At 34.6% G+C, this 25858-nt stretch overlaps 4 protein-coding genes across 19 annotated transcripts; 1 reads left to right on the forward strand and 3 right to left on the reverse strand.

Annotated features, from left to right (window-relative positions):
- Window positions 1-249: 249 nt before the first annotated feature.
- LOC121260490 (cytochrome c oxidase subunit 5C) lies at window positions 250-3623 on the reverse strand. 2 transcript variants are annotated; one of them, XM_041162378.1, is made up of 2 exons: window positions 3490-3623; window positions 250-648 (listed from the first exon to the last, which is right to left on the reverse strand). In XM_041162378.1, the coding sequence occupies exon 2, from the start codon at window positions 616-618 to the stop codon at window positions 424-426; it is 195 nt and encodes a 64-aa protein (XP_041018312.1). In that variant the 5' UTR covers window positions 619-648; window positions 3490-3623; the 3' UTR covers window positions 250-423. The 2 variants fall into 2 exon arrangements, with proteins under 2 accessions (XP_041018312.1, XP_041018311.1); XM_041162377.1 differs by having other exon boundaries at window positions 3404-3614.
- Window positions 3624-6856: 3233 nt separating this feature from the next.
- Window positions 6857-9807, forward strand: LOC121260489. 2 transcript variants are annotated; one of them, XM_041162375.1, is made up of 3 exons: window positions 6857-6863; window positions 7670-8133; window positions 9048-9807. In XM_041162375.1, the coding sequence occupies exons 2-3, from the start codon at window positions 7692-7694 to the stop codon at window positions 9599-9601; spliced, it is 996 nt and encodes a 331-aa protein (XP_041018309.1). In that variant the 5' UTR covers window positions 6857-6863; window positions 7670-7691; the 3' UTR covers window positions 9602-9807. The 2 variants fall into 2 exon arrangements, with proteins under 2 accessions (XP_041018309.1, XP_041018310.1); XM_041162376.1 differs by lacking the exon at window positions 6857-6863 and having other exon boundaries at window positions 7548-8133.
- Window positions 9808-11029: 1222 nt separating this feature from the next.
- Window positions 11030-21822, reverse strand: LOC121260491 (histone-lysine N-methyltransferase EZA1-like). 14 transcript variants are annotated; one of them, XM_041162390.1, is made up of 20 exons: window positions 21603-21821; window positions 21079-21180; window positions 19858-20129; window positions 19469-19630; window positions 19026-19110; window positions 18683-18838; window positions 18514-18561; window positions 18359-18430; window positions 17697-17732; window positions 17390-17450; window positions 17108-17221; window positions 16780-16870; window positions 15936-16089; window positions 15026-15246; window positions 13273-13404; window positions 12907-12994; window positions 12727-12774; window positions 12518-12646; window positions 11612-11689; window positions 11030-11543 (listed from the first exon to the last, which is right to left on the reverse strand). In XM_041162390.1, exons 1-20 carry the CDS (start codon window positions 21639-21641, stop codon window positions 11352-11354), a joined length of 2280 nt encoding a protein of 759 aa, XP_041018324.1. In that variant the 5' UTR covers window positions 21642-21821; the 3' UTR covers window positions 11030-11351. The 14 variants fall into 14 exon arrangements, with proteins under 14 accessions (XP_041018324.1, XP_041018323.1, XP_041018315.1 ...); XM_041162389.1 differs by having other exon boundaries at window positions 17333-17450; XM_041162381.1 differs by having other exon boundaries at window positions 16780-17221; window positions 17333-17450; window positions 21603-21822.
- A 1964-nt stretch (window positions 21823-23786) lies between these two features.
- On the reverse strand, window positions 23787-25858 carry LOC121260492 (DELLA protein RGL1-like). The gene has a single exon (XM_041162395.1). The coding sequence runs from the start codon at window positions 25552-25554 to the stop codon at window positions 23812-23814; it is 1743 nt and encodes a 580-aa protein (XP_041018329.1). The 5' UTR covers window positions 25555-25858; the 3' UTR covers window positions 23787-23811.

The following is a 25858-nucleotide window of genomic DNA, read 5'->3' on the forward strand; positions in this document are numbered from 1 at the left end:
AGGGTAGGGAAAGAGAAGCATATCTCTGGTTGTAAAATTGGGAACACATTCCTCCAGCAGTCAATAAGTTAACCTAGAACATAAGATAATACAAAGAACTGTGCATCCAAGTCTCAAAAAATATCAAGCTTGTCTATCTCCACAGGTCTGTCTAATTCAAGTTGTGGAAGTGAGCTGTACACATGCAGCATAACTTTAAACAATTTGATTTTCCCCTTGAACAAATCATAAGAGAAACCACAAGCAAATACCATGAAATTTCACGTAAAGCAAACACTGCAGTCTGCAAATGAGTACAGTATATTATTCGCTTAAAATCCAAAATAAGCTCATCTTAGAGTCGGGAGCCAGATGGAAGGGAACACAAAATTAGAAACAAACAACTGGATGTGCCCACATAATCATGACAGAAACTAGGAAGATTTATTCTTCCTGTGCGATAACACTAATCTCACCCTTCTCCAACAAGTCATAAAATTGCCTCACTTTCCTCTGCTCATTCCAGTGATGCATTTTCCAGAGGCCACCAGCAGCCAAACCAAGTACAATCCCAATGCATATCTCCTTGACGACACTTGGTCCCTTCAAGGTGGCATGGGCAACCCTAGAACCAGCCATTGCTTCTTTAATAGGAAAAGCTTGCAAAATCTGCAGGTAGAAAATGGCATTTTAATCTTTTCCCCCCTTCTTAAGAGGCCCGAAAGCACTAGTAACAAATCAATAAATTAAAACAAAAACGACTAGACTATATCTCAGATTGACAATGGAATATTACAGAACGGTAATGGTTTCAATGCAGTCCATTAAAGAATATGGGGAATCTCGTTATTACAAACTTCCAAAAGGTGTTAATCTTCATGCCCCATGTGCTGATAGAATCAATCTTTATTTGCAACCAGAAGCATACCAGGCATTGAATTGTACGGTCAAATACTCAGTAACCAAGAAGAGACTTTAACAATTTATCCAGAAATATTTGTTCATCAGAAGCGAAGTTTCTGCATTTCACGACATCTGGGAAAACTTCTTTTTTTGATAAGGAATATCTGGGCAAACTTCTCAACTCCAGTCAACTACTTTGGCACACTAACCTTTACATCCATCATCATAGGTCTGTGAGATTATGTTCACTATACAGTTAAATCCTTTGTGATCCTCTCAGCCCCAAGAAAATATATAGTTTCCTTTACATTTGGAATTCAAGTCAACGCAAAGAACCAGCAAACAAAACAAGTGTCAAAAACCAAAGGCCCAAAACAAAGAAAATCACATTGTTATCTAAATACACCATTCAGCTTGAGTACAAAAGGACCTGGTAAAACTAGTTTTTGAAATTATCTAAAAATATAACTTGAGCAACATCATGCCTAGGAAAAATGAACAAAATTACACGTGATCTTTGTATATAGAAAAAAAAACTCAACTTTTCACGGGAAAATATAAGTAAAAAATAATGAAATATAAGGCAGCTCCTGATAAAAAAAGTTCCAAGATTTTAGCTCTTAAGAAATAAAAAACCAACCTGTTCATTGTCCTTACTATTCGCAAAAATAATGACCGATTCCAGATCCAAATATAAAAGCACGCGTGTTAGAGGTTCAGTTAGATGGGTTTTCTATAGAGCCATCAATGACTTATATCTGATACCTAGCACTTAAGGTTTCGGTTATTTCTAACGCTTTCTCACCAACCAAACAGACGATGAAAAAAAAAAGAAAGAATCATTAACAAAATGAACCAAGCAGACTGTACGAGCAAACAGATACTCACAATAACAAAAAAAATCATAAAACAAAATTAATATCGTTAACAAAAACTTCACCAGAGGTATAGACAAAGGAATCTTTTGGCTGAATAATCGATCAGATTTCTGATCTGCGGCGGAAACCAGAGAAATTGGGGAACCCGGTGATGGCTGTGACTTTTTGGTGGTATTGGGTTAAATCTCTGTTTTGCCCTACTCTTGTTGAGAAATGGACGAGTAGCGTGGCGTCCTAAAGCCCCATGTTTGTTTGTTGGAGTTATCGTATTCAGCACTCAGATTCAGGATTTCTGTTTTTCATATTTTTCTTCTTCTTCATTTGTAGGGCTTGAGCTTCAAGGTTTTCGGCCCAAAATGGATCATGATAATTATTAGGGGTGCAACCGGTCCGGTCCAGTTCTAGACAAATTTAGGATCAAACCGGTATGTATTGGTTTAGTATTTTCAAAAACCGATTACGCACTAGTTACCTCCCTAAACCGGTACTTCCGGTTTTACCGGTCCGGTTTTCCAGTTTTAATCATCTACCATAAAAAAATTCTGCCATAAAAAAATTGCTCCCATGTAAAAAATGTGCTATAACAAAATCTGCCATAACAAAAAAACTGCTATAGAAAAATCTGCTATAAAAATATAAAATCTGATATTAAAAAAAAAAAAAAAAAACTGTTAACAACAAAATAAACCCTAAATCAGAAGCTCATTAAAGTTTTTACAATATGCAGTTGTGCACATATTGATACCAGTTCACAAAAAATACACAAAAAAAAAAAAGAAAAGAAAGAAGGATCAACCAAAACTGACTTTTTTAATAAGTGTTCAATGGACACCAAATAAATTGATATAAAGGAATCTCAAGTACATGAATTGCAACGACAAGCCAAAAGGGAAAAGTACCCTGCCTCTCGTTACATAGCACAGGAGAAAAAGCTTCTGGGTTCCATATATCAATACACAGAATAAAGATTAATAGAGAAAGAAAAATCATCAATGCAATAACAGAAAATTCAAATAGAGAATACACACAATGCAAGAAAGATCATAAAGAATACACACAAAAAGACTACATTCAGAATACACGCATAAATAAATTCAAATAGAGAATACACACAATGCAAGAAAACATTGTAATGATTCAAGAAAACACAGAACACACAAGAAACCAAACCAGTAGAATCACTGATTGACATCCATGCAACCCAAAAAAATTTATCAGGTTCAAATCTACTAACAGATATATATGAACAAACAAACAAACAAAATTACCCACAAAAACAAAAAGGAAAAAAATCAAGCTATTTTCAGCTGGATGGGAAACTATACATGTTCATCCTCGATGGGGAGATATACAACATATATAAACCCTAATCTTAAAATTTAAAATATAAAATATAAAATTATACCTTCCACAATTATAGAATACAGATTCAGCTTGATGGGGAGCTATACAAAAAAAACTATAAAATATAAACCCTAATCAGATTTCGAAATCTGTTAAAAACCCTAAATCTCAAATCTGTAAATTTGATAAAAAAAACCCTAAATGAAATGAATCAATTAGCTATGAATTGAAACGTTGAAATGATTCATGAAGTAAATGTAAGATTTTGAAAATTAAAAAGCATATATATGTTCACATACCGATTAGCTCTCCAAGAGAGGGGAAAACAATATCTGTGATTCTGTAGCCTCGGGAACAAGTGGAAGTAGAGGAGAACAGAACGGACCAACAGTGTCGAAGGCGAGGGGCTGTTGACGTCGTGAGAGAGGGGCTGAGCGTGAGAGACGGCTGCGGGAACTCAGGGACTCGAGAGGCAGGGCAGAAATGGTCGACCGGGGGAGGGAGTATGTAACCGTAATATATATATATATATATATATATATATATAGCCACGTTAAACGACGCCGTTTGGCCTTTGGGACTAAAATTTAGTCTATATGCATAATATATCTAATATATAGTATAGTATATTATATATTAATATATATATATTTTGATGAAACAGATATAACCTTTCATTAAGAGAGGATTTACAAAGTTGACTTGAAAAATAAATCAATTACAATCGTTAAATAGCTTTTTAGTACACTTTCGTGACTGACATAGTCTAGTCCAGACGGTAAATCTCTAAAAACCTGGATCTTAGAGAAAATACCCCATCTATCCACGACAGAGGTTACAAAGCCCCATACCTCGACTAAGCAGGGTAGGGTACACCAAATCCTGTCAATGCGGAGGGAGGACCACTACTCCATTCGGACCAAAGTCCGAAGGCACTACTTTTTTTAAATTTTTATTTACCAAGAAACAATATTATACAAAAGAAACTACAAATAAAAACACTGCACAAAAAAGGAAAAGCAGTGCACAGAGGCTGCTATGGCGCGTGCAGTACACGCGCCACTCTGGAAAGAGAACCGACAGTCGACCTTGGAGATCCCAAACTCGCAGACTCCAAAAACTAATATATTATATATATGATATATATAGTATACTATAGTATATCTTATAATAATACTATATACTATACTAATACTAATACTATAAATAGTTATATATATTTTGTTATAGTGATCTATATTAGACTATTAATATTAGTATATATATATTAGTACTAGTTATTGCTATATAATATATTAGACTATATAATAGTATTAATATTAGACTATTAGTATCGTTGTATATTAGTATTAGTTATAGTGATTTAGTATAATTATATTAGTATAAGTACAACTATAGCCTATATTAGATTATTAGTATTAGTTAGACTATATAATAGTATTAATATTATACTATTAGTATAGCTATATAATATAAGTATAACTATAGCTATAGTGAGTTTGTTAATTGTTATATTAGTTTTTGTTAATTGTTACGATGAGTTTAATTTATTATAACTATATTATTGATAGTATTTTAGTGATGGTATTAGTATAGTAATTTATTATAGTGATAGTATTAGTATTATATATAATTATATACTAAAATATATTATACTTATATATACAACTATATAATTATATACTACTATGATATATAGTTATACTTACATATATAGTTATAATTATATATATATATATATATATATCTATTCACTTATATTATAGTTAGATATACAACTATAATATATAATATACTTATATATAGTTATACTTACATATACCACATCATTATTTTATATGTGATTATTTAGTATAATGATTATTTAGCTATACATAATATATCAGTTATATATTAGTATAGCTATAAATAAAATGTTATTAATAATTTAAATATATATTTTATGTATAAAGCACATGATAAATTAAATTTTCATCTTTAAGATTAAACTTTTATTTTATAAATTATAATTAGATTATCTTATATATAATTATATTAATAACATATGATTAAACAAATTATAAATGTTCATATTTAAGATTAATATTTGATGTTATAATTTATAATATGAAATTATTTAATATATAATTATATATATATATATATATATATAAAATATTAATTTTTTTAATTTTTTTTCCCAACCTGGCCAGTCTGGTCCTGTCCAGTCTTGGAAACCATGGAACCAGGACCGGACCGGGTCTGGCCAATTTTACGGTTACAAGAATAGATCCTGGACTTATGGGTGACAATATGTGATACGATCCATTAACCTAATACGAACACAATACGATGAAAACGGTTTAGAATTTATCCTTAACAGATTTGAGTCAAAACGGATTGACCCGTTAAGACATGATTGTTTAACGGGTTGATAATAGGTCAACATGTTTTGACCCGTTATAACCTGTTAAGAAAATTAAAATTAAAATTATACTCTTATACTTAAAAATAAAATTGTTGAGATTTTAATTTTGATATTTTTATTATTTGGATTGTAATTTTGCACTTATAATTAGTTTTATATTTTTTATAGATATTGTGATTTTAACATTTATATAAAATGATGCTAAACTTAACTAGGTTAAATATGTTAATTTCGAGTATGTTCAACCCATTTATATAAATGGATCAAAACGGACTGACATGACATGACCCGTTATTTTAATGGGTCGTGGTAGAGTTTGAGATTTTGATACGATAAGCTTAACGGGTCGGGTTATGGTTGATCCATATAGTATAATATACATATTTTGATACGATACGAATATGATCCGTTAATAGTATTTGGCACTCTTACCCAGACCGGACCGATTCAAAATCGATCCAAGTGGTCTGGTTTCGCCGGTTCAAATTTACATCCCATTAATTAGAGACCAATTTCGTGCGTGAGGTATATCAACACGTGAGAACACTTTGGGCCTTGGGAACACAGGAGGATCACACTGTAAAGAGAACACTTGATTCTTGGGCTAATAAAACTCTGATTTTTTAAAAGCCCACCGTAGATGGACAAAGGGATGATTATTTTGTTAAGGGCTGTTTGGAAAAGACCCGTTTAAATAGTGAATTGAAATAATTTATAAGTAATAATTAAATTGTTATAATTTATAAGTAATAATTAAATTGTTAGTCGAGATAAGACGATACGAGATGAGATTAATTCTGTATCTAAATGGACCCTACCTCTCATTATTAGAGAAGATGACCTTCTTAGAAAAGATAGAATGTTTAGTTTTGTAGGAATAAATAATTTTACTCTATTTCACTTTTAAAAGGATGGTATATATTTAGAGTAAAATATGAGATATTTTGATCATTTTATATCATCTTAATAAGCGAAATAATTTTTTGTTTTATATAAAAATGAATACTATCCTTTTTATTTGAAATAATAAAAAAATATTTATCTCTTTTGCATAATTACACGTGCTTCTGTCTAATATTTTTAGCCTTATCCCGCTTAATTATTTTAAGAACAGTTACATGTACTTGATCTCTCTAACACTTTATGTAAGTCGAGAATTATTGTCATGCATTTCATGAGGATGAAAGTAATTTTTTATTTTTATTTTTTTTCTTATCAAATATGTGGTGGTACGGATGATAAGTAGAAAAATTCAATTAATTTAGAAATAATTAAAAAAAAGTATGACGTGTGGTGTGTAAGATGATGAGTAACAAAATTAAAAAAAAATAAAAAAATATAAAAGCTCTCTCACATGCAAATTTTAAAACACAAGTTAAATAAACTTAGGAGGGGGAGAATCTCAACCAGTCCTCCTGAAGACCACATAGTTTGAACCAACCAACCAACGCCACTTGTAAAAGAATGGGTCTTTGTTTTTTTTTCCACATTTTAGGAGTATTTTTTAGAGGATGAAGACGCAAAGACAAAACCAATGTTTCCAATTCAGAGTAAACGGGTTCCCATTCCAGCATTCAAAGTCAATCACTGGTTGGTGCAGTTGCCACGCATTCACATCTATTTCTGCCATTTCATTCCCATTTTTCATTTTTATTTTTATTTTTAAAGGTTATCAAAGATTCCTAACTGCATTCAACAGTCCATGATTACTTTTCGAATTAAAAAGAAAAATTAAAAAGGGATCCAATTATATAATATATATAATAATAATAATACATATATATTTGAGCAATGATACATAATTTTTCAGTCTCTACATATTATATTTTTTTAAATTTTTAAATTTTTTTAAATTTTTTGAGTTTATTCTTTTTACATTAATTTAATTATTTTATTTATTATTCATATATTAAATATTTGATAAAAGAAAAAAAATAAAAAAATGTAGTGAATAAAGATTGTGTAAATAATAGAAGGTTGATTTTTTCTATATATTTTGGATACATGAAATTGCATTTATTTTTCCGTCGTCTACAAATAAATTAAGCACCTGAAAAAGTCCATGAAAGAAACTCCTGCAAACAGTCCTGCCGACTCCCGCTAGCTGCTACTGCACCTCACCCACCCTCATTCGCTCACAGACTCGCAGTCAAAACCATTCCTCTCTCTGTGTATCTGTGATGGCGTGTTGCTCCGCCAAGTCCCTGCTCTTTCTCTTCCTCATCTCAGCCATACCCATCGCCTACCTCATCTCCCTCGAGATAGCCAGGCCCTCCACCCACGTCTACAACTACCACAGCGCCGGCTGGTTCCGCGAGTGCGCCAAGTGGGACGATCTCAACCGTAGATTCCTCGTCTCTTTCCTTGAAGGTGGTGTGGGCCAGCTTTCAGTTCCCGAGGAGCTCGACGGGAAGTCAGCCGAGACCGTGATCTTACATGAGGTCCCGGTGGTAAAGGAAGTTGACTTGGCCGGAAATGGGTCCTTCGGCCTCGTCGTTGACCGGCCGAGGAACCGGCTTTTAGTGGCGATCGCAGATGCCATCGGAAACCGGTACGGTGCGGTGGCGGCTTATGATTTGTCAACGTGGAACCGGTTGTTTCTGACGCACCTCAGTGGCCCGAGTAAGTTGAGAACTCAGTAAAGAATATCATTTATTTGGGAGGATGGTCATGACACGTCAAATACTTTACATATTTTAAAATTATTATTTTATTTTATTTTATTATTATTAAATTAATTCAATCTACTTATCATCTATTCACTATATATTTATTATAAAAAAAATAAAAAATAAAAATAAAATAAATGTGATGTGTACTATCAGAGGATAAATAGAATTATTATTTATTTGGTGCATTCGAGGTTTGCTGTTACCTTAGTTGTCTCACCGACTATTTTCTTTCTTTTGCTAATCAAACAAAAAATCAAATATGGTCATGTTCTCCTCAAAAGGATGTAACTGTCAAAAAGATGTAAGTTGCGCAATACTGTAACCAGAAATGAATTTTAGGAGTAAAAGAATAGGAACATGCCCGTTAAGAATATAATATTCAGAACGCTTATTTCAAAAGTTTAAGTAAAAAGTAGATTTAATTATTTGTATTATATTCTCAACACTTTCCTTTTAAGTGTGAATCAGATTCATTTTTAATGAATCAACAAACATGTAGAATATATAATTAAATAGAGTAGAATGTAGAGTCAAAATCTCTGTTTTAATACTATGTGAGATTACTGATTGTCTAAAAAACTTAAGCTGATGGGAAGATATAAATTTAATTATTATATTATATTATTATTATTATTTTTGTTTGATAACATTATATTATATTGTTAACAATGCCATTTGCGTGACATGATAAAATAAGGTATAATATATGCTCAGTGTCAAGATGGGGATCTGAAGTGAAACACCCAAGAATCTTGTGGCAGCTATATATTATTGTATTCCTTGAGGTCAAACCAAATGTATATCCATCCACTTGATAATTTGCTCATCTCACGATTTTCCAATCTTTTTGAATGGATGGAGTAGGTGATGGGAAATCTTTCGCGGAGGATGTAGCAGTGGATGCAGAAGGAAATGCATACGTTGCTGATGCAAAAGGTAATAAAATCTGGAAAGTTGGGGTTGATGGAAAGCTCCTATCCATCATAACAAGCCCACTCTTCTCTCCAAAAGAGTGGCACAGAAACTTGGTTGGACTCAATGGAATTGTATACCATCCGGACGGTTTCTTGATTGTGGTTCATACATTTAGTGGGAATCTGTATAAGGTTGATATAGCAAAGGGATCAGATCAGGAAGTGAAGTTGATAAAGGTAGTTGGAGGGTCTCTGATATTTGGAGATGGTTTGGAGTTACTCTCTCCAACAAAGCTTGTGGTTGCTAAGAACCCTTCTGGGAGATTAGTGGAGAGTTCTGATGGGTGGGAGACAGCTTCCGTGGTTGCGACATTGTTGGGGCCGACGCATCGTGTGGCAACAGCAGCAACTGTGAAGGATGGGAAGGTGTATCTCAGTTACCTGCTTGGCATGGGATATCCTAAGAAGAAGCATGCCATTGTCGAGGCTGTTTTTTCTGCTTGAAATTAAGGGGGTGATCATTGTAACAGTGTTTTGTTTTGCGTTAATTTATTTTCCACTCTAATAAATGGTCTCTTTGAATTTTAGAGTTCGTATATTGAGAAATAGTAATACACACTTTTTACTACTCCTTTTACAATCTTGTGTAATATGGATGACTGGTTGTATGAAATTTGAAATTCAAATTAGACGAAATGAGTTATAAAATAGTTAGTGTGCTCGTGAACTTATAATTTGATATATTCAACGTAATTTACATAGTTTTTTTACTATAATATGCGTCAATTCAAGCGAATTAGGAGAGTTGGGTTGGGTTGTATTTTGCCCATTTCATTACATACATTCCAAGACACGCAAAAAGACACAAGCGTTCACCACGTGTTCTAGTTCTTTGCTGATGGTGCAGCATAACGTGATCCTGGATTCTCGTTTATTGAAGTAAGTTATGTATTTTTTTTAAAAATATTATTTCTATATACAAAATAAAATTTAAATTCTTTTAACAGAATGGGGATAAGGGATCCCACAAAAACTCAATATTAATTAAAAAAATAAAACGAAAAATAGAGTTAATAACAAGTTTTCCTTGAATGAATAATTAGCAAATATGAAGGAAAATTTGTCCAGCAAAATAGACTTTAAAAAAAAAAAAAAAAAACCAAGATAGGTAGATAACTTCTCAAAAAGAGAGCTCTACTTTGCAAATGGTCTTTGCCCAACATATAGATAATCCAAACACATAACAAGTCACAAAGAGGCATGTTACATCATATCAATAATTCATATCTAGAAAAAAAAGAGAGAAAGGAAAGTACATATATATATATATATATATATATATAATTTCAAACACACAACATGTCACTAGGAGGCATGTTAAATCATATCATCATTTCATTGATTTGTTATTGGCAACCTGTCATCATGGCTCATGCAGTTTCAACACTGTCAAAAATATGTGCCAATAAACCAATAAAAAAAATGCTACAGATGTTCACATCATTATTTTATTCATCCTACCATGCCCATAAACCCTAATTCTCAAAAATTTATTGGTCATTAATTTCTCAAGAAAGGAAGTCCATGGTCCTCTTGCATTGAATCCCTTCTGCCATCAATAGCAGGAAAGGGAGAGGCAACTCCTAGTTATTGGAAACAAAAGTTGAACAAAAAGAATAAGATATTATTTTGAGCAGAAGTTAGCAATAGATAACTACTGTAGTAAAGAGATTAACAGGAAACCATAGAAAATAGTTTATGATAGACTCTACAGGATATGAAGTTCTTAAGTTACCTGAGTCCGAGTGTCATTTGGCATTAAACAATACACACATAGCACTGTGCTTTGTAAGGAGCTGCAATCCATATGAAAAAGAAATCGGAAATAGGTGCTACAATTTTCAACAGGCAATTAAAATTTTTGAGGTAAACTACTGCAAACTGCAGTAACAAATTTATATGAAAAGGAATATTTACATCATTAAAATAACAATAATATATGCCTTGACAATGCTCTCTATCTATTGCCCTATTATACTGAACTGCTAGAAGGATTTCTTAGCTTATTTTTCGACAATTATGTTTGACCTTATTAGTACTATAGAATCTTATAGCTCGACCTTTATAATTTCTAGAAGCAAAATCGAGCACAAGAAGGTTCTCTGCTTTTAAGAAGTGTCACTTGTAGAAAAAGAACCTCTTGGGGTAGCCAGAGAAATGGACTACTATGTACATCTTGAACAAGGCCCAATGGCTAATGAGATTGATGTTTCTTTGCTCTGCCTTGGGAGACTGATGAATCCTCCCTCTTGGAACCCTCCGGCTTTCGAGCCCATGCGGGTGCTTGGTCTGGTCCATATCGATAATCATAGAAGAGCTCCTCACTAGCTTCAATATGCTCCTTGGCAAAAATGCCAACGCGATGATCTCCTGCAACCAGCATTACCTATACAAACCAGTGTATCAGCTTAATGAACAACTAATTCGAGAGGGAAGTTACAGAAAGTCACATACCTTTGCATAGCAATTAGGGTTTGATGAGTGGTTTGCAAATTTCAGCTTGTCTCCTTTGCGGTAAGCATCAAGAACAAACTGTAAATACTAGCTGCTTTCAGATTTCAGACAACGTAAACTAAGAGGTTGAAGCTACAGTGCATTATATTTGGCCATGCATGGCATGCTTGTATAAGAAGACACCAAGCAGGGCAAACAGAGACGAAGGAATTGGAGAATGAAACACAAAATGAAGCACTTCACTTTTCATTCGAAACTAAATGTTTGTTGAATGCAAGGCAACCTCAGGCCAGAACTCCAATTACATGATCCAATACATGTGTTCTGATGTAAATATCTTGTTAGGCGGCACTACAAGCTTTAAAGGAGTAAACACTTCCACACATTATCCTAACAAAACATTTTTTTTTTTCCAATTTCACCAACTTCCTCTTCTCAAAACAGATACTTTCCCTAAAGGCACTAAACACATTCACAATCTCAAAAGTAAGCTGATACAAAGAGTACTGATAGAATATTTCAAAAAACTAAATATTCATTTTATATCCCTCAAGAATTCTTTCTCTATCACCATATTTTCCCTTCGTAGATCCCTACCTCCTATATTAATTGGAAAAAAAAGCATAATGAATGTACATGTTGATCTAAAAGTCTGCACCAAAACTTGTCAGCTAAAGTGACGGTATGTTGAAAATAATATTCTGCGAGAACAAAAAGCCTCAGACCTGTTGGTCAAGTGCCCATTTGGTTTTGCATCAGGGAGCTTAAAAAGTGCTTTTAGCACCTTAAAGCACTTTCATAAGAAAAAGTGAAAAATGGCGTGTAACCTTTAACTTGCGATGAGGCAGCCTGACAACTCAAATTTTTAAAGACTAGTGGAGAAACTAAACAATGAAGGTCACTTGCCTGATCATTCAAGTCAAAAAGGAAAGATGAATTTGCCCGATCATAGATTTTCCCCCGCTTATCTGCTTCTCTATGGGATATCAATTCGCCAGTATACTCTCCAAGATAGTCATTTTTGTTCACAGGGTTCTGTAATCACACCAGCCAACTCAGTCAGAAGATTTGGCTAGATATTTTAGGGGAAAACAAAGAAACAATTTGTCTTCTACCTTCAAAAAGGCTCCCCATCCAGCAACATCAGACTTTGCCAAGAGAATCTAGTGTTCAGAAAGGAGAAAAAAAGGAGTTTACGATACAGTTTTGATCCTTGTGATGGGAACATTATCAATTTGGTTCTACTCATAAAAAAAACATTATCAATTTGGTTCTAAACACAAGGAATTGCTCACTCTCTGTTGTTGCCTTAGAAGCAGCCTCATGTTTCCACATTGGGCATCTCCTCGCCTGGGTGGCTCACCTAATGAACCGTCTCCACAACTGCATTAAGCAAATGACTTCAAACGCAACACTATAGATAAATGGAATCACAAAGAATGAACAACAAAATAAAATTTCATTTTAGACTTACTGAATTCACGATAATTCTTTAAATGTGGTGAGAAAATATCAAAACATCTTTAAGAGACATAAAAAATTTCATGACGTTTAATGGAGAACCGTCTTTATAGACAAATGAAAGACTAATGAGATTATAAGATGGGGTTTACCAACACCAGCGTAGTTAGTATCCAACTCAAATATATGAAACTCCTTACCTAACCCAGCAATTTCGGCAAACATCTGGGTCACATTCACGTCCGGCAGCAAAGCATGGGCATTGCCTACTTCTGCATTGACTTTTTGCACAATGGCATCCCCTGAATCGGTTTTTGCAGCTCTTTGAGCACCTGAAACATGTTTAAAAGTTCTATTTCATATTATGTATCGGTTTCATAAATGGAAAACGCCAGATGACCCTATGATTTTGCCCCCTTAATCTTACCACTCATGCATTTTATTTTATTTTAATTTTTTTTTCTTAATGATTAAGGAAGTGATTATTAATGAAGTTGTGTGTTTTTATTTTTATTTTTTCTTAATGATTAAGGATACTAAAAAATGTTTAAAAGAAAATAATAAAAAATCCAAAAAATTTTGAACTAGCGGTAAAAGCCAGGCGGCCTGCTAGCAGGATCCTTCATAAATATCCAACCAGCTAAACTTTTAGTCAGCAGAAAAAAATGTGATATCCCATACTAATTGATAAGGCTAGGTGGGGTATGAAATCCCACATTGCTTGGGAATGAGAAATTCTTGCTTTTTTTAATGGTTCCAATGAGGATCCAATTGTATTATTGACTAGTCAATTTTGGAGTATAGGCCCAGATGTGGCTTGAGCCTCCTTTGGGATGTTACAAATGGTATCAGAGTCTATCTTAAAAAAAAAATGTGGGACATGAGCCGTACCACTTATGATGGACTAGCCTAACGAGGATATCGGGAATTTAAAGGGGGAAGATTGTGATACCCTATATTTATTGATAAGGGTAGGTGTATGAGATCCCACATTACTTGAGAAGAAGAAGTTCTTGCTTTTTATAATGGTTCCAATGAGTTGGAGGGAGCGGAATGCAAGATGCTTTGAAGATCAAGAGAGATCAATGGAAGAGCTTAGAATTTTGTTTTTCAATACTTTACTCCATTGGTCAATTGTAATTGATTTTCATGGCACGTCTTTTCATGATTTTCTTGTATCTCTAAGCTAGACATTGCGACCGTGCTCATGTATATGTCCCGTATACTTGGACACTCTATGTCTCCCTTTTGATCAATAAAAATTTGTTTACCAATAAAAAAAAAAATTGGTTCCAATGAGACTCTAATTGTATCATTGACTAGTCCTTTTGAAGTATAGGCCTAGATGTGGGTTGGGCCTCTTTTGGGGCGTTATAAAAAAAAACCCAAGCAATTGATTCACCTAAGGTTTAATTGGAAATTTAATGTGACTAGATATTTTTAATAAGCACGGGAACTCAGAAAAGATTTCTTTAGCATCTCCATTCGAGTTTTTTAAGCACAAGAACGTATTCTGAATATTTTTTTTTTCAAGTTCTATTCCTCTCAAATTTGTGTTTGGATTTCAATGGCTAACTTTTTTGTTTTGCTTCTGCTAGGCCATTACCACTCCAAGGCATATAAGTAATTTGTTCGGTCCAAGAGCTGCACTAACAATTATTTAGAACCATCTAGTGATTTCACTTGGAAGTATATGAATTTACATGCATGTTGTGCACATTGGGTGGCTCCAAATAACTTGCTGGGCTGGTCATACTTCACAATTCATTTGAAAGAATCTCTAGTGACTTTACCAAAAAGCTATGTGTTGTCTGGTAAGTTTGCTAGCGGAATAGCTGGCACCTTCTATGCATCACATATCTTATATTTAACCAGGAATATTTATTGACCATGATAAAACAAAAAACATCTTCACCACTTGAACAGCTAATATTAAAAACCAATTGAACATACCCACAGTACTTCTCGCAGCAAGTTCCATCCTGTAGACAAGGGCATTGCTTTCCACACATCGACTGGCATCCACAAGGGCTATATTGCTTGCAAGACTGGTTTTTCCCATCAGCGATTCTTTTCCAAATTGATGGGAGGCCGGCAGATTTCCAGGAATATTTAAACTTCCGTGTTTTGCCTCTTCTACGTAGCAGCCGTGACCTTGCTGGCATATCTTGGTCCTAACACGAGAGTACAAAAAGTAAATCAAGGCCCTATGTTTCATAGCCAACTTAAGGCTACAATTGCCACAGCCCATTAAAAAATAAAGGCTAATTAACAATACTGGTTAACAAGCAAGTGGGGAATAAAAAAAAAATTTTGATAAGTAAAAATATTATATATATCAAAAGGAGCAACCAAGTACACTAAATGTATGCAAGTGGAGAATAAAATTCCAGTCAAAAGATGACTTGCGGCTATCAAGCCAGTTCGATTATCTTGACCCATACCACTGAAGCTCAAATATAGTCACTACAGCAATCTTGATTTTTAACTCAGTTGAAGCACATGGAGCTCCTTTAAGATTTACCAAAAACATTTGTACAACCTTCCAACGAAGGAAGAATACTACATAGGGAAACATGATTAATTTGACCAAATTGTTAATTCCCAAGGTTGAACCTTGATAGATGCACGCTTGGAGTTGTGGATAGTCAAGCCCCATTGTGCTTGAAAATTTCATAAGAAATCATCAACAAAACAAGCTTTATGTGAAGGGAGAAGAATATCCCCATTGCTCAGCTAGTATGACAGATAATTCCACAATCTTGTTTTAAATCTCACTGGAGCTACAACAACTTCACCTAATAACTAGATAAAAATCAAAAGAAAAATGACAATCAAGGAAAAAAATACTTGGAACGCTTACAGTATATTCTATATCAGCTTTCCCCTTGTCTTCAGTAAACGAGCTTGATACAACAATGGCTCTGTTTGGCATTGAAGCTCCCCCGTCATGCATGTAAGTGGATACCTCTATGCAAGTCTTCAAACCAGAAAGTAAGTTCCTGGCTATGAGGCAGCTGCAAATCATGAGTCCTACATTAAGTGCAAACTGATAAACAAAGATACCTGTATCCCACCTTGAAAACAAGAAAAAAGATCCATAATTGCAAAAAATATAAATTAAATTGATTGAGTTGGGCATCTACCAGAAGAAAACAGAACCTAATATGCACGTACCCCAACAACCCCAACAAAAACAAGAAAAAAAGTTATCAGATGAATTAGACTAGAATCTCTGGCTCTGGCAGGTTTAATAATTTTTTTACAATTCAAGCCACTTGTTGCCATTTGTAAAGCCATTTCCTCTCTCTCTCTCTCTCTCTCTCTCTCCCCTCAAATTTGTGTTCTATAGAGAAAAATAACAATTGACCAAGGGAAACTTTGGTCACCATGAGGCTGTTAGAAAAACACTGGTGTCCATTTATCTAGAAAATTATGGACACATATTTGAGCAAGTAAAATACATAAATAAACAAGTTATTCAAAGCAGAAGTAACAATGGAAGTCTAAGCTCATATTCATACAAAGAAACTGGAAATATTACACATATAAGCACCCATCCAAAACTAAATTGGATGCTAACTTCAAGTTCTTCCCTTTGACCCTGGACTTTTCTTGGTGACTCAGACGGTGGTCACTTATACAAATATATTTTTTATTGGTACACAAACGTTTGTAAAAAGTATGCAAAGCAGAAGGCTCCATACCTGTTTCTTCCAAACATCTCTATACCCTTTAAATACAGTTCAATCTCAATCGGTTTCCACTCAGAGCTACTTAACCCTTCGGTGCTTCGCCCTATAGAATTGGATGAGTGGTTCAGCTCAGGCACTTCTCTAGTGTCTTTTATTTCATCTCTGACATTGTCCTCAAATCTATCACAAGAAGCACTAACACAACTAACAAACTCGTTTAAAGTATGTTCAGCAGGTTCTGTTGGAGAGTATTTGGGGGTTGAAGTGTGATCCAGAGTAGGTTTCGCTTCACTACTTACAATTCCTATATCCAAAGCTGATAGTTTCTTCTGTTTCTTACCAGAATCCTGGAAATCATCAGAAACCAAGATTGAGTCAGGTCTTGTCACGTCTGTGAGCTCCATGACCTTGCGCTTCCCCATCCTTTGGTCGTCTACCATCGTGAGAGAAGTAACTGAAATCACAGCAGCAACTTCTGAACTACAAATAGCTTCAGAAGTAACAGGTGTAATTTTACCAGAAATACATCCTTCATCTTGTATAATGTTTTCACTATTATGTGTACCTAGCTCTTCAGCATTACAGGACACAGGAGTACCAACCCTTTCTTCTAAAGTTGTACCTTCCATCCTCTGAAAATCATCAATAATTGAAACTTCTGGCAAGTCTTTGGCAACTCTTAACTGCAAGAATTTGATAGACTTCACATATTTCATGTGCAAGAGTGGCAGAAACCCTCAAGTAAACATGAATGGAAAATGGTGACTATGAAAAAAAGGCCACTAAATTTAAAGGGAAAGTGAAATGAAGCAGATTGTGTGGCCTGTGATTTGTTGAGTTGAGTTGTGTAATCATTCATCACAGGTTCAGAAAACGCAGACAGTTTCATGGTTTTTTTTCTTGGGTAGATAATTTGATTGTAAACTTACCTCTAACTGAGCAGAACCATTTTGAGAGGGATGGAGCTTTATTGGAAAGAGAAAAAAATGTCATTAATACAAACACAATTGAATTAAAATGTATATTACACAGAAAATTATGTGTCTCTCATAAACAAAACCCTCCTTTCTGATTACTATTAGCAAACTACCCCTCCAGTCAGATGCTAGGCATTCACAAGAAGGAACCAATTGTAAATAGGTGGCTGCCACATCAACACAGACACCACACACAAAAAAACACACATGAACACGGGGATGATCCAGGTCTCACAAAAGGAATGGCAGCTGGTTAGGAAAAAACAAGAGAACAGAAAATCATGTCATGGATTTTTCTGGTCCAAGTGGTTGGGATTGGGTGTTCGGTTAGAGTTTTAGTTCTACGGGAAACAAGGGGTTGGGGTCGGGTTTGGTGTTTTCTGGGCTTTTTGGGTCATTAGGGGATTTTTGGGTCATTTTGGGCAAGGTGTTTTCTTGTATACATTCAGTGTACTTGGTTTCTCCTTTTGATATATATATATATATATAATATTTTTACTTATAAAAAAAAAAAAAATCTGGTCTAAGTGTATCTTGTTTATACTAAGAAATAAAACCCAAAGCCCCTTATCGGATTTGAACTGATGACTTTCAAGAGGGGGAAAAATCCTTACCTGAAGATAACACTGAGCACTGCAAGGTGTCCTGTCTTCTTCGTGTTCAGAGCAGTATGACTGCTTTTCAGTCTGTCAAGAAAAGCCTCTGGTCAAATAAATGGATGAAACAAACATCAAACTAAGTCAAAACTATAAACAGTGCTGCTTCTTACAGGATAAATTAAAGCTTGAGAACAGCCATGTAGCCGGCAGTCGAATAGCTGTTGGATAGATGCAAATAGATAAGCATTTATATGGAAGCTTTTAATGAATTATATTGGGCATGGCCAGTGATTCTCTTCACCAAATAATACAGATGAGAAATGTTCTAAGAACACATACCATACAACGACGACAGAAAAGGTTATCGAAAGAATCTAAAGCAGCACTAAGGCTCTTGTCCAAATATAAACCCCTGTCAGGTCCAAATTTCCAGGAGTCTTTGGAGTTCAGGTCATATTTCTCACAATACTTCTCCTTAAGTGTGTCATACCGCTCCTGCAATTTAAAAAACAAAAGCATTCGGCAAATAAGAAAGTGCTCAGAAGAAATCCAAGCCAATCATGTTTCAAATAAAGAATCAAGAAACTTCTACCATCCTCCTGAACATAATAATCAATATCATCTGTTAATTTTTTTTGATAGGAAATTCCAAAGGTTAAAAACATCTGTTAATTAAGATTACCTGCATTTCCAAAGTGGTGCCTCCAATAAACTGGCTCAAAATGTTCACAACTTCCTCGCCTAGCCCATGGTCCTCAAAAGCCAACCTGAAAATTTCAAAAGAGAGAAGATTTAAAAAAACATTCTTATGGTATGGAAGAACTCAATCCTCCTTAAGATTGTTGATAAATACACAAGCATAAAAAGTATATAAGACAAAAGGTTAAACATATTTCATGGCCATTTATGCTTGTCTGGACAACTTCTGAAGTAAGTCAAGCACCATCTAAGTTCCATGAAGTAGAAGCCAGCATAACTAGGAGTATCAATATCACTGTATGTAAGGCTGAACAAGGTAATGCAAAGGTCTTTCTCTGACAAGAGTTGTACCACCAAACACAGAATCGATTTCTGTTTAAAAACACCATATCTACTTTGCAAGTATAGCATCTCATTTAAACTTACCACAGAATACGATCTTCACCCTCAGAAAATTCATGCTTCTCTTCCTCAGGTTCTGTAGTATCATCCTCACTGTCACTACAGACCAGTGCTTCGCCACCATGTTGCTCATAGTAGATACGCCTTCTCCCAACCACAGACTGGTCTTCAGCCATTCTCTGGTTTCTGTGCTGTGTAACAAGTTTAAGATAGGAGGGAAAGAAATAAAATCTTCCTTTGAAACAATGGAACAAGAAGATGTATTTATTTTGCATTCCCTATCATTCCATGTTTCTCGCTTATAAAGAAAAAAAAAAAAAAAAGCATTAAAGAAGGGCACTGGACAAGTTCACATCAATGAAATGTCCAATTTGGTAAACCGAAATGGAGAGGACAGAGGAGTATCTCCATACCTGTCCAAAAATATCCAAGTTGTATATGGTGGTAACTTTTCGACATGTGGAAGTTTGGTACTTGTTGACAATACCACTTCGTGACTGTTAATATGGTCCTTATCTCCAAAACCTTGTGCAAGTCCATTAAACTTGCAGAAAGGACGTTCAGTTCTTGAAGAAAGCATTTTTCCAACCCCATTCTCCATGAGTGAATCCTCTTTTCTTGATGTCACCAATATAGCCTGAGAAACATGACTTTCTAGCTTCCTTCCATTCTTCACAATTTTGTCCTGTGCAAGATATATGGAGGAGTTAGATGCAATAGGATAGCAACATGTGCCAAAGCAGGCTTCTCACTCTTGGTGGATAAGGTGTTGCACATAACCAAATCCAAAGATATACTTGTAATGATTATAGTCAAAACGAGCAAGAGCTAATTCCATACAAAAACTCCCGGTCAGGGTTCCAATTCAACCAAGCTGTTTGATTGCTTTATAGTGACAATGGATAAAGGAAAATGATTCCCTTACAACTCTCCTACATCTATTTTACAACTCTACACAAAATTGAGGGTAGTTTTGTACAATTGAGATTTTTTTTTTTAATGAAGTGGTTTAATTGCATTGGTTGATTGTAAAATGATTAGTAAAATAGTTCATGATTTCTTGTCTTTAATTTATCGCTCTTAAAATGTATTTAGGTGCCTTTCTGTATACTTCCTGTGTACATGGACTAAGCCTATTTCATTCATATATATAATATTTATCTCTTACTTATCAAAAAAAAAAAAAAAAAATTGTAGGTTTATCACTACTCATGGAAAAATGCCAATCCTATACATGAAATATTTGGCACAGAAGATGGTGCTTTGCAGTATTCCAGAATCATATGGAGAATTTAAATTACCACAAAGCAAAGAAAAAAAAAAAAAAAACAAAGAAATGTATGATTCACTCAACTTAACAAATAATATAAAAATTAAATAATAGGGTTCTCTGTGTGTGCGCGCGTGTAAAACTACAAATAAAAGGGCATCAATGGGATGCAATTATTGAAGAAATTGAACTCGTGCAACTTTTAGTAGAAACTAGAAAGTGGATTACTCTATACTCCACAAAACCTACAAAGATAATCATGCAAGTAAAAAGGTGAGCATTCTAATACTGAGAATTGCATCGGCCTCAAATATAATAAAATATGAGACCTTGTTTTTAATATGTCATGAAATATGCGACTTACTTTGATTGAAACAATTCTCTCTGCTTGAATTTGCTTCTTTAGCTGATTTATCTTATATGGTAAGGTTCCAAGAGAATCACTTGACTGTTCTCCGCTTGATTTCTGTCAATGTAAACAACACATAAACTATAGAAGATAATTTTTTTCAAACATAAATTGCATGCACAATTATCGACGCCTTTATTAAGTCCTAAGTAATTTCACCTTGAACTGGATGTTTGATGTTAAGTCCTAAGTAACTCATTAGTTTCACCTAATGCCCCGTTTGCTGCAGAAAAAAATTAATTTCTCGACAAACAATTTGAGGTTGAACGGCTAGAGAATTGCTATAAAAGCGCTACTCCTAAACAAAAAAAATTTCGAAATTTAAATTCACGAAAATCGGGTACTGGATATCAAATCTACGATCTAAAAATCCAAATCATAAGAGAATTAAGAGTTCCAGGAAAATCATGGGTATATACAAAAACAAAAACCGCTGAAGGAAGTAGCGGATTCAATAATCGGGGAAGAGAGAGACTGACTCTGATTTTGATGGCAGAGTCGCTTGCTTTGGACACCATGGCTGCTCTGCTCTGCAACTCCGAGGCCCGAGGGAGAGACGAAAGAAGTAATGTTGGCCCTCCGAAACGGGGGAAGGTTCGGTGACGTGGCGTACACGATGCGAATGAGAGCACCTGAATGTCTCTGACCGAAACCACCACTTTCTTTTCCTCTCTTCTCCTCTTGAGGTGTTGTTAAATCTTTCTGTTTTATATCTAATCACCTTTTTCAAGGTTCCAAATGCGTAATCTAATGATACAAAGTTGTAATCTTTCGTTGGATTAAAGTTTATTAAAGTTGTCACTTAAAAGAGTTTTTTTTTTTGTTCAAGTGTCACATGAAATGAGTCTTTTTTTTTTGAAATGCTCATGAAATGAATCTTGTAACTTTAATATTTAACATTGAATAATAGTGAAAAGTTGGTGACAAATAATAATAAAATAATAAATAGTAGTAAATTATTCTCAGAATTGAGAATACTCTACAACCCAAACTAGTTCTAAAGTTGCGTTTGGGTAGTGAGGTGATTTTAAATATTTTGTAAATAATAATGAAAAAGTAATGATAGAATATTAAATAGTAATTAATAATAGTAAAAAATAATAATAAAATAATAAATAGTAGTAAAATATTCTCAATTTTGAGAATAATCAACTATCCAAACTAGTTTTAAGGTTGCGTTTGAGTAGTGAAGTGATCTCATATATTCTGTGAATAATATTGAAAAAGTAATGATAAAATATTGAATAATAGTGAATAATAATAAAAATTATGTAAAAAATAATAATAAAATAATATATAGTAGTGACTCACCAAATGCAACTTAAGACACCACCAATTGTCAAGAAACCTTTACAATAAATTGCTCTATTGATACTCTTTGTAATATATATTTTTTTAATTAGATCACATTTTATATTTGTCTTTTTTCACTAATGAAAATGTAATATCTTAAATTTAGTATTAGGGAGTTTGCGAAAGAAAGAAATTCATACTAATTATAAGTATTTCACAAGATTTAAATTTCAACATTGATGAGATCTCTTGGACTATAAAATAAATATGATTTGAGTTTTTATCGGATCATTAGTTTGTTATAAATGGCATCATATTTTAATCAAGTCCATTTATGTTCCTAACTTTGTTTGAGAGGATGTAATAGAAGTGAGAAAAAACTAATCCCTAAACTAGCTGACATTTTAGTCGAGTCCTTTTGTGCACTTACTAGTTTGTGGGTTGTATGCAAATTGAGACTTTTTAGTAGTTTATGAGTGTGATGTGTTAGCAAACATAATGAAAGCTCCATTCACTTCACAGGAAAAAGCAACAATTGTACGTGTGAGACCCCATGATTTGAGCATACTTATGATTTATTGATTTAGTAATAATAGATATAGTTTTGGGTCTGTAAGATCCGTGTACTCAATTTGAAAAAAAAAAAGTGGAATCTACTGTTAAAAAATTATTTTTCAAAAAGAATGTACGAGACTTGCATACTCTACTTGCAGATTTGCCAGAACTTAAAGCTGTGAGTGAGTGTGCGAATCTACTTGCAGATTACAAGTCTTTCGTTACTCTGTTCATTAAGCCTTTGTTCCCGTTTCTTGCTCTGGCATGAAATATAACTCTTAAGGAATCTTCCTAGCTAAACACTGAAACCACATTCGATGCCCATAAAAGATTGAACCATAATCCCAAAGTAAATAAAATAAACTAGTCAAGAAGAGGCAACTCTTAATATTTGGAATCATGTTTAATAAAAGAATAGTAGACTTGCTTTGTTCTTCAGAGTCTACATACTGCATTTGTTTCACAAAATAAACAAACATAGACAAATTGTCCAAGACATGACAATGCTTCATTTAGAGGTCTCTCCGAGAAAGGAATAATGCTACATGCAGTCGTGGAATGTGCAAGCGCCGTACAGTCATTTTGAAAAAGAGTAGGGTATACTATTAAAAAATTATTATTATTTTTTATATGAATCCCGTATTTATTCACTTTTTTCAAAGTGATTGTACGGCGCTTGCGCACTCACGATTGTAACTATCATTTCTCTATATTTAGGACTCTATATCAATATATAGGGTTTATACCGCGAATAAGATGTCCGAGATACATAGTGATGAAAACCTTTGAAGTTGTTGAGAATGAAACCTGGCAACTCCACACGAATGCTGCGCCTCTCTTTTAATTAAACTTCCAAACCGAAAGGGAATGAAGTGGGGTTCCCTTCCACCCAACAAGTAGACTTTTCCCATTCTTATCCAATGTGCAATAATTTGTACAAGAGAACCGTTCGACAACCAAACTGGCTTGGAATAGGGATGACTCACTTAACCCAATTTCCACCATTTTAAACCTCAAGAAGAACGCCCTCCAGACATCCATGGTGACATTCCGATTAGTCCTTCCTCGACCCTCTTCTGCTACAAGGTTTCTGATGTGTTCACCCAGAAGTGCTTCCGTTCTCATCCTCTCCTCATCATACTGTTTCATGCAAGTCTCCAGGCTATCAAAGTATGCACAATAAAAGAACAAAGCTTCAATGAAGCGATTCACAAATGAGGGTGAATTATGGTTTGCTTCTACTTCAAAGACAACCATTATAGATGGATAGAGATTTCTGATAACACTCATGAAGTTTTCAATGCAATTAGGCCTTGAAATCATTGTTCTCAGTACTAATGGAGCAAAAATTATCACTTCTTCTTCATCTTCAATTTCGAATAGTTCTTCCTTGATATCTTTCATGTCTGATAACAAAACAGACTTAAATGTAAAGGGCAAGTTTAAGGACTCGGCAACAATGGCTAACCTCTTACCGGTCTTCTCTATACTCTCGTTGCAGATTGATCCAAGTCCAATGGCAGTTATCTTAAGAAGCTCAATGGGGAAATCTCGTCTCTCTGCAAGAGCCTGCATCAAGAGTGACCAATGCACTCCAGACCTGATTTCGATATCTATCAAATGGACCTTACGCTTCAATTCAACGTTTTCAACTATGGCTTGGATTCCTGTGAATAGCGCTATCTGAGGGAAAGGAAGTTGTTGGTAAAATTTAAGCAATGCACTATTGCTACCCAAGTGTGCATTGTTTTGCTCGAATCCCGTTACTCTGACCCTTCCTGATTCATTTTGAATCCTCTCTCGGAGCGCTTCAGCAAAATGAAAAACAACTCTCTGCACCGGACTACCCCTTGAAGAAGAAATCCAATCACAACGTAAAAGCAATCTGCTTGCACGATCATATTGTTGGTAGCCAACCTTCTCAGCCACAGAGAGAAGATCGTGGGCAAGTTCCACATCTTTTTTTTCATCATCAGACAGACCCGAGAGAGCAAAACCAAAAGGATGCATAGGCATGTGGTAATTGTAATTATACATTTGAGTAGATAATTGTACATACCTTGCTCCGGCCACCCTAAAGATTTCCTCGGTTGATAATTTGCGGCTAAGAGCACAAGTTTCAGCGCTTATCTCGCTTAACTTTTCCGAGTTTTCTCCCTGCAATCTCTGGAACCCACTTCCATCATCTTGTAGGAGCTCTAGAAAAGCTAACGAAGATGGATGTGGGAATTGATTATCGTTTTCAAGAATTTCCGTAACTCTGGTGGGGAGATGTACAAGCCCTGTACTTTCTCGGATTGTTTTTGTTGGTGGGAAAACAAGGTTGAAGTGAAATTCGTCAAATGTTTGATATCCTGACTTGGGTTGTTGGTGCTGTAGTTGATCTTTCAAGAAATGAGTTCCTCTATTACCTCTGTCCCCATGATGAAAACCATATCGAGTAGAAATAGGACTACCCTCTCCCGATTCAAAATTAAAAAAGTGGTCTTGTTTCGCTTTCTCAAAGCCTTCAAGAGAACCAAAACTGCCTTGGATTCCATCAAAACCAAATGGGGTTGAAGAGAAGAAGAAGGTGTTATCCATAACAGAGCAGGAAAGCCAGAAAATAACCTGAAAATCTTCCTTCAAGTGAGTCAATATGGTTATATCTAGAACAAGACCGACTACAAGACCTGCAATATCTGCACTCAATCTCAATTACATTGATCGCAGAAATGGTGACGTAGAAAACAAAACATAAAAACACAATGCCAACATGATGTTGAGATCTCGATGTATCCATCGCAGCCAACGGCCACGAAATGCCAAGGACTGGATTTTGATGAAGAAATAATGTAGGTGAGAAATCAAAGTCTGAGTGACGACGACACAATGCTTATTGTATGCG

Source organism: Juglans microcarpa x Juglans regia, chromosome 4D, assembly GCF_004785595.1.
Source record: "Juglans microcarpa x Juglans regia isolate MS1-56 chromosome 4D, Jm3101_v1.0, whole genome shotgun sequence".
Taxonomy (NCBI): Eukaryota; Viridiplantae; Streptophyta; class Magnoliopsida; order Fagales; family Juglandaceae; genus Juglans; species Juglans microcarpa x Juglans regia.

What these genes read in the sequence shown, in the direction of transcription:
- LOC121260490 (XM_041162378.1), bottom strand. Translation starts at nt 618, where the DNA reads ATGGCTGGTTCTAGGGTTGCCCATGCCACCTTGAAGGGACCAAGTGTC.
- LOC121260489 (XM_041162375.1), top strand. Translation starts at nt 7,692, where the DNA reads ATGGCGTGTTGCTCCGCCAAGTCCCTGCTCTTTCTCTTCCTCATCTCA. An exon ending in GACGCACCTCAGTGGCCCGA is followed by an intron (nt 8,134 to 9,047) that starts GTAAGTTGAGAA and finishes TGGATGGAGTAG; the next exon opens with GTGATGGGAAATCTTTCGCG.
- LOC121260491 (XM_041162379.1), bottom strand. Translation starts at nt 21,641, where the DNA reads ATGGTGTCCAAAGCAAGCGACTCTGCCATCAAAATCAGA. An exon ending in GGTGAAGATCGTATTCTGTG is followed by an intron (nt 19,111 to 19,468) that starts GTAAGTTTAAAT and finishes TGAAATTTTCAG; the next exon opens with GTTGGCTTTTGAGGACCATG. An exon ending in GATGGGGAGCCTTTTTGAAG is followed by an intron (nt 12,647 to 12,726) that starts GTAGAAGACAAA and finishes GTGTGATTACAG; the next exon opens with AACCCTGTGAACAAAAATGA.
- LOC121260492 (XM_041162395.1), bottom strand. Translation starts at nt 25,554, where the DNA reads ATGGATAACACCTTCTTCTTCTCTTCAACCCCATTTGGTTTTGATGGA.